This window comes from Juglans regia, chromosome 14, assembly GCF_001411555.2.
Source record: "Juglans regia cultivar Chandler chromosome 14, Walnut 2.0, whole genome shotgun sequence".
In the NCBI taxonomy this organism is placed as follows: domain Eukaryota; kingdom Viridiplantae; phylum Streptophyta; class Magnoliopsida; order Fagales; family Juglandaceae; genus Juglans; species Juglans regia.
The window spans coordinates 21,495,593-21,497,959 of NC_049914.1; the positions used below are offsets into that span (position 1 = coordinate 21,495,593).

Sequence of the window (2,367 nt, forward strand, 5' to 3'; positions counted from 1 at the left end):
ATATATATATATATATATATTTGATCTTCTTTAATTTGTGCATATATTTCTGGCATGCAATTAACAGATTGAGCTGAATTAATCAAAATCATACATTTATTTAATTGAGCATCCACATGATTTCTTTTCTTTTTGTTTCATCTTGGTCTACATGAGTTATTTGAGGGAGAAGGAATATAAATATATATAGGAGGGAAATGTCTGGATTTCCCGCGACTGAAACTAGTACCACTCTCATGTAGTAGTACTTCTATTATATATTAATATATAATTAATTTCTTTTCATATCCAGCCTTGACCTGCACTATATATACTTGCTGGCCTGCATGTTCATGGTATAGTAGCTAGGTCCTCCTACTAATTAATCACGGATTTCAATTCTATTTTGGACGCCATTGATATCTTCATAATATATATTAGAATGATCGTGTATGTATATGCTGGAACACATGGGTCCGTTTGTTCTCCATTGGTAATATTTTCTGCTTTGCTTCTGTTTGTTATTCATTCTGTTTTGTGCATTTTTTTTTTAATTACCTGAAATTATTTCCGGCGGGTATATTTCGCCGGAAATAATATTTTTCTTCATAGAGGATTATTTGCGGCGACTACATATCGCAGTAAATATACTTTTGCAGCGACACTTACTCGCTGCAAAAAGACAACCTTATTTGCGACGATTTTAACCGTTGCAAAAAATATTATTCACGGCGATTTTTGAACATGCTGCAAATAATATTAAGGTATTTGCGGCGATATTTTGTGTATTCGCGACGATAGAAAACGCTGCAAATACTTTTTTGCAACGAAACGAGACTGAAATCTCAACCTTATTAGCGGCGAAATTAATAATATTAGCAGCGAAAAAAATTGTTGTAAATAAAAATTTTTGGCGACGAAGTTTTTAATTCGTTGGCTAATCTTTGAAAAGGCTCTACAATTGCGACCAACGTCCGGTGCAACATAAATCGCTACAAACACTTATTTGCAGCGATTTAGGTTTACGTACTTTAAGCGCTGGGAAAGACCCTGTTTCTTGTAGTGACTACGACTCAAGATAATTAATGGCATGGCATTTTCAGTACATCTTAAATATATATGTCTTAATTAATAGAGTAGCAATGATTATATATATATATAAACTCGATCATGGTTTATAAATCTTGGAAAGAGCTTGCAACAGGTTTACTTGCAGCCTCAAATGCAGGATATAATCTGCAGTACGAAGAAAGAGTCGGTCCGGCTTCAAACGTTGCCCTCCCGGAATCAGACTCTGCAGCTTCTTCATCTTCATTTCCACCGCCCAACATCGAGTACCAGCCCGCCTCTGCCTCGAAGATCTCCTAAATTACACACAATTTGATACTTGTGCTTTATTGTTCTCATTTGAGGACAGTGAACTAGGAAAAGACTCACAAAACAAATATGCATGAAGTGCGCAAAGGCATCCAACCTGAAAATGCAAGCCCAATTACCATCCATAAATGACATTTTAAGAGAAGAGAAATCCTCAGGGGGAAGGGTACCAGTACCCATAGTCCATCTGTTCATCCCCAAACCCATCGAACTCCAGACCTAATTGAGCAACCCAAGCAGAGTCACTTCCCTCGTTTATTCAAAAAAAAAAAAAAAAAAACTGAAAAACACATACATAGAGTTTCATACTGCCAGCCATGCCTCCCAACACCAAACTCCCACATCAACTGCACCACATCCATCACCAGAAACTACAACTTCCACAAAAATGCACAAACACCAAATGAAGAAAAATCCATCGCACAATAGATTGATACCCATTTCACAAATTCATACCCATTTCATACTCAAAACCCAAACCCAAGAAAATCCAAAAATGGAGTATACGAAATTTGCTATCGAAACCCAAACAAACCGAGCAAAATACATGAAAAAAATCAAGGCTAGGGTTTCGGATCTTACCGTGTTTTTGGTATATGATCTGGAGAGAAGCTCTTAGCAGCTGTTGGAAAGAGAGCTGTGGGAAATTTTACAGGAAGAAAAATGAAAAGAGTTGTGCGGGAGATAGGGAGAAGGAGATGTGAAGGGAGAGGAAGAGGAAAAGGAAAGGAAAATAAAAGAAAAGAAAAATAATGAGATGGTCGTGCGAAATGAATGTGCAGGAGAGAAGAGGAGTCTAGATCGACCTTGGAACGGATAGAGGAGGGAGAAGAGTTTCTGAAGAAAGGAAAACAGAGAGAAGAGTGAGTTTTTGAGTGAAGGAAAATACGAGGGAAAGAGATAGCGGCTGTTGGGACGGAAACAATAAAATAAGGGTAATTCTATGCATAAGCCTATACTCTCCACACAACATGCATTCAATTTTTTTTTTTTTTTAACTCAATACACTAA

General features: G+C 36.9%; 1 protein-coding gene across 1 annotated transcript; it reads right to left on the reverse strand.

Moving 5' to 3' along the window:
• Positions 1-1,139: 1,139 nt before the first annotated feature.
• LOC118344575 (transcription factor IBH1-like) lies at positions 1,140-1,536 on the reverse strand. Its single transcript, XM_035685605.1, has 2 exons — positions 1,454-1,536; positions 1,140-1,343 (listed from the first exon to the last, which is right to left on the reverse strand). The coding sequence occupies exons 1-2, from the start codon at positions 1,534-1,536 to the stop codon at positions 1,148-1,150; spliced, it is 279 nt and encodes a 92-aa protein (XP_035541498.1). The 3' UTR covers positions 1,140-1,147.
• Between the last annotated feature and the right edge of the window lie 831 nt (positions 1,537-2,367).

Excerpts from the sequence above, each read along its gene's own strand:
- LOC118344575 (XM_035685605.1), bottom strand. The coding sequence starts at position 1,536 with ATGGGTACTGGTACCCTTCCCCCTGAGGATTTCTCTTCTCTTAAAATG. Across the intron at positions 1,344-1,453 it reads AATTGGGCTTGCATTTTCAG|GAGATCTTCGAGGCAGAGGC; the intron begins GTTGGATGCCTT and ends TGTGTAATTTAG.